The following is a 9,607-nucleotide window of genomic DNA, read 5'->3' as shown; positions in this document are numbered from 1 at the left end:
CCCACGACCCTCGTGCAACACTTTATATGTATTTGATTTATTGCACATATCTAGCTTGCTTGATATCTGGACCTGTCGGAGAGGCAGTTAGCTAAAACCAATGTGAGAGTGAGTCACGGGTTCATGAGAAACCTGACGAAGGGTCGCCTGTAACAAAAATAACTTTGTATTTGTTTGATTTGCAACACAGACCAAAGTTGTTGTTGAACCTCAGGTGTTGGATGTCTACATGAATAAACATAACACATAACACCGTGACTGACCACATAGTAAAGATGTGTTTAAAACAGACTAATATTTGAACATGTGTTGAAGCATGACTTCGGCCATGTCATGTCATTCTGGTCAGTCATTTAGTGTGAAAACCACAACAACTTCTTTATCTCATCCAGGTTCATGACATTAACTGTACACTCCCTTCTTCTTGTCCTGGTCACAACTGTCCTAAAAAGGCAACTTTGGCTGCGTTGTGATGTGCCTTGCTGTTCCCCATTGCAGAGCATGATGGAACTTGTAATTGTTTAGAAAGAAAAAGTAAAATAGAGGAGGGGGGGGTGAAATACAGGGAAAAGCCCAATGAAGATAGATGAAACAGTAAGGGAGAAGTTTAGTCACTCCCACTAAGAGAAAGTTGTCACCAGAGTAAAAGAGCAAGGAGGGATGTGGAGGAAGAACAGAGATTAATCAGTTGTATGACGAGCACAGCAGCATCTTGTCTCCTCTTTCTGACAATGAACAGCTTTGAAGAAGCCGAACTTTGCTTTCCAGAACTCCTCAACTCCTCCTGCAGGAAGGCCATGCGTCCTCACTCTGTATCTATGCTCACTTACATTTTACTGTCCTCCATCTCTCTGCTCACTGTGACTCTCAACCTGCTCGTCATCATCTCCATCTCCCACTTCAAGTATTCATATGTTTTATTAATTTATAAAACTGGTAGCTGTGCAGAAAGAAATGGTTAATGGAACAAAACTAAATATCAGATCTCAGACTGTAAAGGAAATATGTTTTTGTGTTTCAGTCAATGCTTTTATCTCTAAATATAATATATATATATATAGTATAAATTGACTACCATTAATGATAAGCATGTTGTTCTCTTATCTCTTCAGGCAGCTCCACACACCCACCAACCTCCTCCTCCTCTCTCTGGCTGTCTCAGATTTATTTGTGGGCTTCTTCATGCTCTTTCAAATTGTGCTCATAGACGGCTGCTGGTTGCTCGGTGACCTCATGTGTTTTCTGTATTATGTTCTGGACTTTATTATTATCTCTACCTCAGTAGGAACCATGGTGCTCATATCAGTTGACCGATATGTGGCTATTTGTGAGCCTCTACATTATCCCAACAAAGTCACACAAAAAAGAGTTAAGATCTGTGTTTGTCTGTGTTGGATATGTTCTGCTTCCCTTGACAGTCTGATCATGAAGGATAATCTGGAACAACCAGGCAGGTATAATTCCTGCTTTGGAGAGTGTGTCATTGTCATTAACTACATTGCTGGACGTGCAGATCTTTTTTTGACTTTTATTGGTTCTGTCACTGTCATCATAGTTCTGTATATGAGAGTATTTGTGGTGGCTGTGTCTCATGCTCGTGCCATGCGGTCTCATACTGCAGCTTTCTCTGTCAAGCATTCAGTCAGTGTAACTGCTAAAAAATCTGAATTGAAAGCAGCCAGGACTCTTGGTGTTGTTATTGTTGTGTTTCTAGTGTGCCTCTGCCCATATTATTGTGTTTCACTCACAGGCCAGGACACCTTGCTCAATGCCTCAACTGCTGCCATTGTAATATGTCTGTTCCATTTCAACTCCTGTCTTAACCCTGTGATCTATGCCTTTTTCTACCCCTGGTTTAGAAAATGCATCAGGCTCATTGTTACTCTTAAGATACTGCAGCCTGGCTCATGTGAGACCAACATACTGTAGAGAAACACTGCATGGTGGCTGAAATAAGACAGAAAAATGTACTTGGTCATGGTGGTGAGAATTTAGTAACAGATGTAAAAGTCTTGGTACAGTGACCTCTGTATGAACACTATTACATGCAGATCATATATGTCTTTATATTGTGTACTGTTTCAATGCAACACTGAAATCTACTACTACTATACTCCAGAAAATGTGTTTTCTGACTCCTGTAAGGCCAACATAAAACAAATAAGTTGAAGGATCTTTGGATTAATATAGAAATACTGTTCTCTTTTTTTGGATCCAACAGGTCTTTAGTTATACTCCGTGACTTTAATGCATCTCTTCCTGTTTAGAAAAAGGAGCCTGCCAGCATCATGTCAAGGGGCCTTTCACAGATTTTACAAATGGTCTGCAAAAATGTTTTAATTGGTCAACCTTTATATTGATTATCTCTTTCAGGTAGTTGTGAAACTGTGTTCAGCACATGTACTTGCCGTAGTCTGCTGGGGGAGCAGCATTGGAGCCAGAGACGCCAACAGACTTAACAAACTGGTTAAGACGGTCGGCTCCATCATTGGCTGCAGACAAGACATTTTGGAAAAGGTGGTGGAGAAGAGGACACTGAAGAAATTATTATCCATATTGGATATTTTTTAAAGTTCTTTTGAAGGTCACAAAATCACTCCGATGTAACTTGACTCTGAAAATAACAGACTAAATATTCATAATTTTTGATCTGCCGCTGTTAAATGACAACCAAAATGTAAAAATTGAGCCATAACCAAATTGAGCCATAACCGTATTCTTTTGGGGATCCCAAACACAAAGATTAACTAAATATAGAACCCTGCCCTCCAAAGGGACAGAGAGAGTATGTAGCGGACACATCACTAGTTCAATATTAAAGTTAAAAAGATGACTCAGCCAAACTTATAACAATGTAAAGATTGAAGTGGCTGACTTGCAGGTATGTAATGTAAAGGAACAAGTGTAATTGTGTTTGTTTGGTTTCACTGTTAAGTATGACAGGTCGTAATGTGAGTCTATAATTGGCAGGTAAAAAGAAAACTGCTTTACAGGCTTGAAAGACACATTTTTTAATGAGGGACACCTCAACAGTTAATCCTGAAGAAAATAAACTGTAGAAGTTTTGGCCACCGGATGATGGCACATGCATTCAAATGGTGGCCTGTAGTGTTTTCTTGAGAACAAACAATAGTAATGTTTACTTAAAATGCGAGGTTTTAAATCCTCACAGGTTCTGAAATCAGGAGAGAACAAAAAAATACTGATTGCTTTGAAGTCCTATGCAATCTATGACTAAAGACTAACATCCTGAAAATGTGATTTAAATGTCCATTGGAGATAATGTTATTCAACTCTTTCTCACAAACCTGCCTCCCTTGACTTATGTATATTTAATGAATTAGTTACGCAATGAACCCTAGCTCAAAGCTCTTTAACGCTGTGTTCACACACATAAATATACACAGGTCCAAAAACTCAGTTTACAAGGGCGCTTTGGGGGCATGCCTCCAAAACAAACGATTTCCCTGTTCTAAATATGTGTATTTAAAATGTTTGAAGAGCAAAACATTGGATGACAAGAGGATTTAAAACCATGTTAGTAGGTATTACTATGAATGATTTGCTGTAATACATGAGAATCAAGTTAAAACTTTCAATGAATGATACAAACTTTAATATTAGAATATTCACTGTTATAATAAACACTGCTTGTCCCTTTTTCTGTCACTTGTCTCTCCTGCCAACATGAATAAAAATGATTTACTAAAATGACATACACCTTCTCTATTTCATCTTTGTACTCGAGTCTGCCTGAATTATACAAATTTGTCACAAACAGCATATATACATAATAATAACAATAATAATAATGCATTTTATTTATAACGCACTTTTCATTAAAAAAATCTCAGAGTGCTACAGAGCCAGTACATAGTAAAAAACATAGTAAAAAACATAGTTAAAACAAAGTTAAAACAAACTATAATAAAATAACTAGTAGGCATAAAAACGAAAAAAACAGTGAATGAACAGAAACACAAAAGAAATAACTGACAGTGACTTAGGTCAGAAACGCCTTCCTGAATAAAAAGGTATTTAGGCCAGTTTTAAAAGAGACCAGTGTCTGTGGTGCCCTTAGGTGGTCAGGGAGAGTGTTCCAAAGGCGTGGAGCTGCCGAGCCAAAGGCCCGGTCGCCCATGGTGCGGAGCTTGGTGTTGGGGACCCGGAGGAGCGAGCTGTTTGATGATCTGAGGGTGCGGGTGGAGATTTGGGGAGTGATGAGTTCTTGTAGGTAGGGAGGTGCGTGTCCATTTATGCATTTATGTGTGAGTAGTAGGACTTTGTAGTCAATCCGGAATGAGACAGGGAGCCAGTGTAGTGAGTGCAGAATGGGTGTTATGTGCTCATACTTCCGGACTCTCATCAGGATCCTGGCAGCGCTGTTTTGAATGTATTGCAGCTTCTGGATGTTCTTGGCAGTGATCCCAGTGAAGAGTGAGTTACAGTAGTCCAGTCTTGAGGAGATAAAGGCATGGACGAGCTTCTCTGCATCTGACAGGGTTAAAGTGGGGCGGAGTTTGGAGATATTTTTGAGATGATAAAAACAAGGTTTTGCACAGGTGTTTTATATGGTCATTAAAGGTCAGGTGTGGGTCAAACCTAACTCCCAGATTAGTGACTGTGGAGGAGAGGGGGATGACCTGACCGTCGAAGGTGAGATGAGTTATGGAGGATGACTGAACCTGGTGTGGAGTGCCAACAAGGAGGGCTTCGGTTTTGCTACTGTTTAACTGGAGAAAGTTGTTGCTCATCCACGCCTTTATCTCCCCAAGACAGGCGGTGAGACACAAGATCATCAACTTCACTACATTAGATTACAGTCATTTAGCAGACGCTTTTATCCAAAGCGACTTACAATTCAGAGTCTACCACATAGGCACAACTACGGGAGCAATTTTGGGGTAAAGTGTCTTGCTCAAGGACACATCGACATGCGACTAGCAGAGCCGGAGATTGAACCGCCGACCCTCTGATTGAAAGGCAGCCCTGCTATCCCCTTAGCCACAGTCGCCCACTATGTCAACACCCACATACACACAAACACACAATCAAGCAATAACAACAAACAGATAAGCACGGTAATCTTGGCATTGTACAATATGTTTGCCGCACCAAATTCAAGTTATTTTTAGTGAAAAATACAGAGGTCTGGACCCCAGTGACCTAAATGGTGGGAACCAAACTCCTGGAGAGGGGACTTATCTGGAAGGACTTCTGCTGGGGGTCTTCAACACATGGGCAATGATAGAGGAACCTGAAGGGGGGTGACTGGGATGAATCGCTTGCCCAGTCTGAACATCAGTGCTGCTTTGTTACTGGACTTCTGTGCCAGTTATAGATTGGCCATGTTAGGGTTAGATGTTTTCAGGGGAGACCCAGACCGCTGGACTTTCCAGTCGCACCAAAAATGAACTGGATCCGGTTAACAATCAAAAAGTATTTAATAAACAAGAGAAGCTAGAACAGTTGCAAACTGAATTACTCTATCGATATCAATATGTCCCCAGGGCAGAGTTCTCACAAGGCCCACTAAATAGCCCAGCCCAGCTGGTAAACTACCCAGAGTGGTAACGGCGCGAACTCTGGCAAAAACCCTCTGGAACTAAGCCTATATTTAAAAGTCTCTGTCCGAAAGTTTAAATGTCCAGTATCAGCCTCTGTGATTGGCCGAAATTCAATAGCCCCTCCTGGCTTGGGGCAGTTATCATCTCAGTGTTTGGTTGAAGTCGTCCGGACTCCTCCTCAGGTCCTGGTGGTCAGTTGTCCATCCCTCTGTTCTCTGCTGCACCTCTGTAAAGTCTCACTCAAAATGATCTCTTTCTGACCCTCAAAACTATTCATACAGTGTTTTAATACCTTTAGTGACTATACTTCTATGGTTTAATACATTCAATGAGTAAAATACTGTAACATAATATCCTCTACAAGTAAGAATATTGTAAACATAATACATTCCATAAGTAAATATTTTGTGACTTTTTAACCTATTTTGACATTATTATTATTGTGACACTTCTACTCACCACTAGGGGTGTTATTTAATCCTACTTATAATATTTCTAATACTGAAATCCTTAACAGCCATAATATACACCAGGTTAGAGCAGAGGGTGATTAATGAGGGCACTTGGTACTGGAACACCTGAGGCTAAAGATCAATGATTGACTTTGTGATCATATCATCAGATCTGCGGCCGTATGTCTTGGACGCTCGGGTGAAGAGCAGAGCTGTAAGCTGATCCCCACCTGGTGGTAAGTTAAATGAGATGGGGGAGGGGACTGCCTTACAGAACTCAAATGTATACTAATGTGTACACACGAAAAACATGTATACACCTGTTCTGCCCTCAGGACTGGGGAATTGGCGCCCCCTCCTGGGCCCTTTAGGTTGTGTTGTTAATTTGCATTCATTTTGACATGCACTCTGACATGGAACAGGAAGTTCGCCACATGTGGTAGTTTTAGGTAGATGGTCTCAGAAAATCATTCGCTGCCATCATGTGTTTACGCCTTCGAAAGCATAGGCTGTACGTATTTGTTTAGAATAGTATTTTAGTAATACTTTCTTCTTAAGTATATTTGTAAAGGTTAATTTTGTATCCGTAGCCAGTTGTTGTTACACTATACGTTTGACTGCTACAGAAGCGTAGGAGATACATTAAGTTAAATTTGTAGTGTGTAATTCATATGCATCTTGCTCATTGTGTCCTTCTGTTTGTTTTAGTTTCACTCTTATTTGATTCGTGTACGTCGATGCTGCACAATAAAGCATCTGGAGCTTGGAAGCTACATCCTGACTCCCGTATTCATTTGAATGGAGTTTGGCTGACTGCTGAATTGTGTACCAAGTTACACACAAGGAGAGCAGTACAACACCCTTTCCCACTTATAAACTGGTATGTCCAAAGGAAGAATGTGCACTGAGAAAAATTTGGGTGGAATACGAGTGGACCATGTTAAAAGACTTTATTGTGGATGCGGCTGTCAGCGGACTTGTCAGTGCCAGTTGTGGCAGCAAACTAAGAACCAAGGAAGCCAATAGGGCTTAAAGGTATGGGTTGCATCAAAACGTTTTTTTACTGAAGCAAAGCTTCAGTACACGGTAATTCAGTACAAATTGAGGCAAAGTTATCCAAAATCACAAGGCTAAGGCCTTGTGAAGAGTCAAGAAATACAAAAGTAAAGTCGAATACCAATGTGAAATACACAAGAAAAAACACTGGAACACTTGACTTGAAAATACTAAGACAAATGGTCAACAGAGAAAATGAGCACGTAGACTAAATACACACAGGCAGAAGGGTAATGAGGGAAAGGTGTGACTAATCAGGGCAGGCAATCAAACAGTTGGGAAACACACAAGAACAGGGAATTAACCTATCCTTGACTAAGAAAGATCATGACACTTATGTTTCTTCTTGTGTCCTCATTACCAACTCTGCTAATACCTTTCAGAAAGACTTCACAGAAATCCAAAAATGTCTACAGATGATTATCTAAATAACGTCAACTATACAATGTTGTACTTGATTCCATAGCACCTGCAAAAACCAAAATTGCAGCAGGCCTTGTCTAAATAATAATACCACAGAATTAAGTGAGTACCTCCAAGTCTGACGACATCGTTCTCTGCAGGCTAAATGTGGATTGTGCCGTTGGGGTTGGGAGTGGGTCATTGCAAAAAGCAGTGGTTCATTGCCCCAAGCGAGGGAGCTCAATAATCTCGGGGTTTTGTTCACGAGTGAGGGTAAAATGGAGCATGAGATGGACAGGCGGTGAGGTGCTGTGTCAGCAGTGATGAAGGCGTTGTGGTGAAAAGGGAGCTGAGCCAGAAGTCAGAGCCCTAAATGTACCAGTCCGTCTCTGTTCCGAGCCTCGGGTAAGGTCATGAGCTTTGGGCAGTGACCGAAATAATGACATCGCGGATACATGCTGCCAAATTGAGCTTCCTTTGTAGGGTGGCTAGGCTCCATTTTGGATTACGGTAAGGACACTGGCATTACCCATCCCACCTTAAATACTACCCTTTTTTCCACAGCTCTGCCAGCAGCCAGTTCCAGCGCTGTTCCAATTTAATTTTCTCCACCTACAAATTCAACTTTAGCCACAGCACTACGTTGAGCACGCCCAGTCACACCCGCCCGACCATCACTCATGTCAAACGCTCAGGCAACAGATCCTCACTGGTTACTACATCGATCTTGCTCAATAAACAAATCGATCCAAATGCAATCCCCACATCTCGCTCTCGGCTGCCCTGCACTCAAATCTCTGCTCTCATCCCTCACCCGTTATTTTGCAATCTCACCAAGGTATCCTGTAGTCATAGCAGCCATTCTTTGGGAGTATGAAAGGTCCAAAAAGACCATCGCAATCTATCCAGAAAACAGCGGCGTCGTAGACATCCTTAACAAAGGACGGTCTCCTTGTCTCGATATAATGCAGTTCATGTGGAGGTTCACTTTGGTTTCGGCTCAGCACCAGTTCGACATCCGAGCCTCCCGCATCCCAGTTCACAAAACTTGGTTGCCGACTTACTTTCCCGTTTCTTTTAGAAGAAATTCAGACCATTGCCACCAGCCTCCAACCCTCTGTCGACTCCGGTCCCACCGCTTTCAGCCACCAACCATATCGTTAAGGTTCTCTGCCACTGGTCTTCCCCGCATACCTCACATACATCCGTTTTAACCCGAACAATATCAGAAAACATCCACTCGCACCTGTCTTTATGAAGCTAACTTTTGGGACTCTGCATAATCACAGCCTCCGAAGAGATGGCCCCGACTCCGGAGTCTCCACTCCACCAGTTCCCACCAGCCATTGGACGTCAGCGGTCCATCATTGCTCTCCTCCATCCATCATTCCATGACCGTCTTTCCCCTCCTCATTCCATTCCTTACCCTACATCCCGTCATCCCACGTCCCTTGTGCAACACTTTATTTGTATTTGACTTATTGCACATATCTAGCATGCTTAATATATAGACCTGTCGGAGAGGCAGTTAGCTAAAACCAGTGTGAGAGTGAGACACGGGTTCATGAGAAACCTGACGAAGGGTCGCCTGTAGCAAAAATAACTTTGTATTTGTTTGATTTGCAACAAAGACCAAAGTTGTTGTTGAACCTCAGGTGTTGGATGTCTACATGAATAAACATAACACATAACACCGTGACTGACCACATAGTAAAGATGTGTTTAAAACAGGCTAATATTTGAACATGTTTTCAAGCATGACTACGGCCATGTCACGTGGTTCTGGTCAGTCATTTCGTGTGAAAACCACAACGACTGTATCTTATCCAGGTTCATGGCATAAACTGTACACTCCCTTCTTCTTGTCCTGGTCACAACTGTCCTAAAAAGGCAACTTTGGCTGCGTTGTGATGTGCCTTACTGTTCCCCATTGCAGAGCATGATGGAACTTGTAATTGTTTAGGAAAAAAAACTAAAAAAGAGGAGGGGGAGGTGAAATACAGGTAAAGGCCCAATGAAGATAGATGAAACAGTAAGGGAGAAGTTTAGTCACTCCCACTAAGAGAAAGTTGTCACCAGAGTAAAAGAGCAAGGAGGGATGTGGAGGAAGAACAGAGATTATTCAGTTGC

General features: G+C 41.8%; 1 protein-coding gene across 1 annotated transcript; it reads left to right on the top strand.

Moving 5' to 3' along the window:
* Positions 1–692: 692 nt before the first annotated feature.
* LOC142964325 (trace amine-associated receptor 13c-like) lies at positions 693–1,929 on the top strand. The gene is made up of 2 exons (XM_076104598.1): positions 693–904; positions 1,113–1,929. The coding sequence occupies exons 1-2, from the start codon at positions 693–695 to the stop codon at positions 1,927–1,929; spliced, it is 1,029 nt and encodes a 342-aa protein (XP_075960713.1).
* The last annotated feature ends 7,678 nt before the right edge of the window (positions 1,930–9,607 follow it).

The sequence above is a fragment of the Anarhichas minor genome, unplaced genomic scaffold, assembly GCF_050575085.1.
Source record: "Anarhichas minor isolate MPS153535 unplaced genomic scaffold, ASM5057508v1 ptg000004l, whole genome shotgun sequence".
In the NCBI taxonomy this organism is placed as follows: Eukaryota; Metazoa; Chordata; class Actinopteri; order Perciformes; family Anarhichadidae; genus Anarhichas; species Anarhichas minor.
The sequence above is the reverse complement of the archived record's forward strand: the minus strand, read 5'-3'. Positions and strand labels throughout refer to the sequence as shown.

What these genes read in the sequence shown, in the direction of transcription:
- LOC142964325 (XM_076104598.1), top strand. Translation starts at nt 693, where the DNA reads ATGACGAGCACAGCAGCATCTTGTCTCCTCTTTCTGACAATGAACAGC. An exon ending in ATCTCCATCTCCCACTTCAA is followed by an intron (nt 905 to 1,112) that starts GTATTCATATGT and finishes TTATCTCTTCAG; the next exon opens with GCAGCTCCACACACCCACCA.